We start from the raw sequence: 526 nt of genomic DNA, 5'->3' as shown, positions 1-526 counted from the left end.
ATGTAGATGAACCGAATGATAAATAGACAGGACTGACTGCCAGCTGTAGATATCGATACACATATATTCAATAAAGTTGATGGTAATAACATTTTCAGGAAATATTTAAAATCTTATCATTTCTTCATTAGGCGAAATTTTATTCAGGACTCTTGTGAAAACGGAAATTCGGCTTGAAAAGACCAGTGTTACAAAGCAATCGTCACTGTCCGAGTGTCATGAGCTGGAGGTTTTTACCAGAAGCCGTGACCGAAACTCCCAAAGCCTCTTCCGAAGCCTCCGTAACCCCCATAACCTCTTCCGAAGCCTCCGTAACCCCCATAACCTCTTCCGAAGCCTCTAAATCCAAAGTGAGGATCGGCCTCAGCGTCAGCTTTAGGAACAGCGTCGGGGACAGCTTCAGCGTCGGCGTCAGCTAAGGCGTAAGGCTCAGGCATGGCGCTGGCCCAGCCCACCAGGCAGGAAGCGACCACAGCAAGGGCCACAATCATCGACAGCTGTAGTCGTGAAATAATTATGCGATTTA

General features: G+C 47.0%; 1 protein-coding gene across 1 annotated transcript in view; it reads right to left on the bottom strand.

Moving 5' to 3' along the window:
* Positions 1-118: 118 nt before the first annotated feature.
* The window catches only part of LOC119591678 (claw keratin-like), a 1,465-nt gene continuing 1,057 nt past the window's right edge, over positions 119-526 (bottom strand). The window contains exon 2 of the mRNA XM_037940428.1: positions 119-497. Within this exon, the coding sequence (XP_037796356.1) occupies positions 234-497 (264 nt within the window). The 3' untranslated portion in view covers positions 119-233. The remainder of the gene's footprint in view (positions 498-526) is intronic.

This window comes from Penaeus monodon, chromosome 29 (genome assembly GCF_015228065.2).
Source record: "Penaeus monodon isolate SGIC_2016 chromosome 29, NSTDA_Pmon_1, whole genome shotgun sequence".
Taxonomy (NCBI): domain Eukaryota; kingdom Metazoa; phylum Arthropoda; class Malacostraca; order Decapoda; family Penaeidae; genus Penaeus; species Penaeus monodon.
Note: the sequence above shows the minus strand (reverse complement) of the source record. Positions and strands in the feature narration are given on the sequence as shown.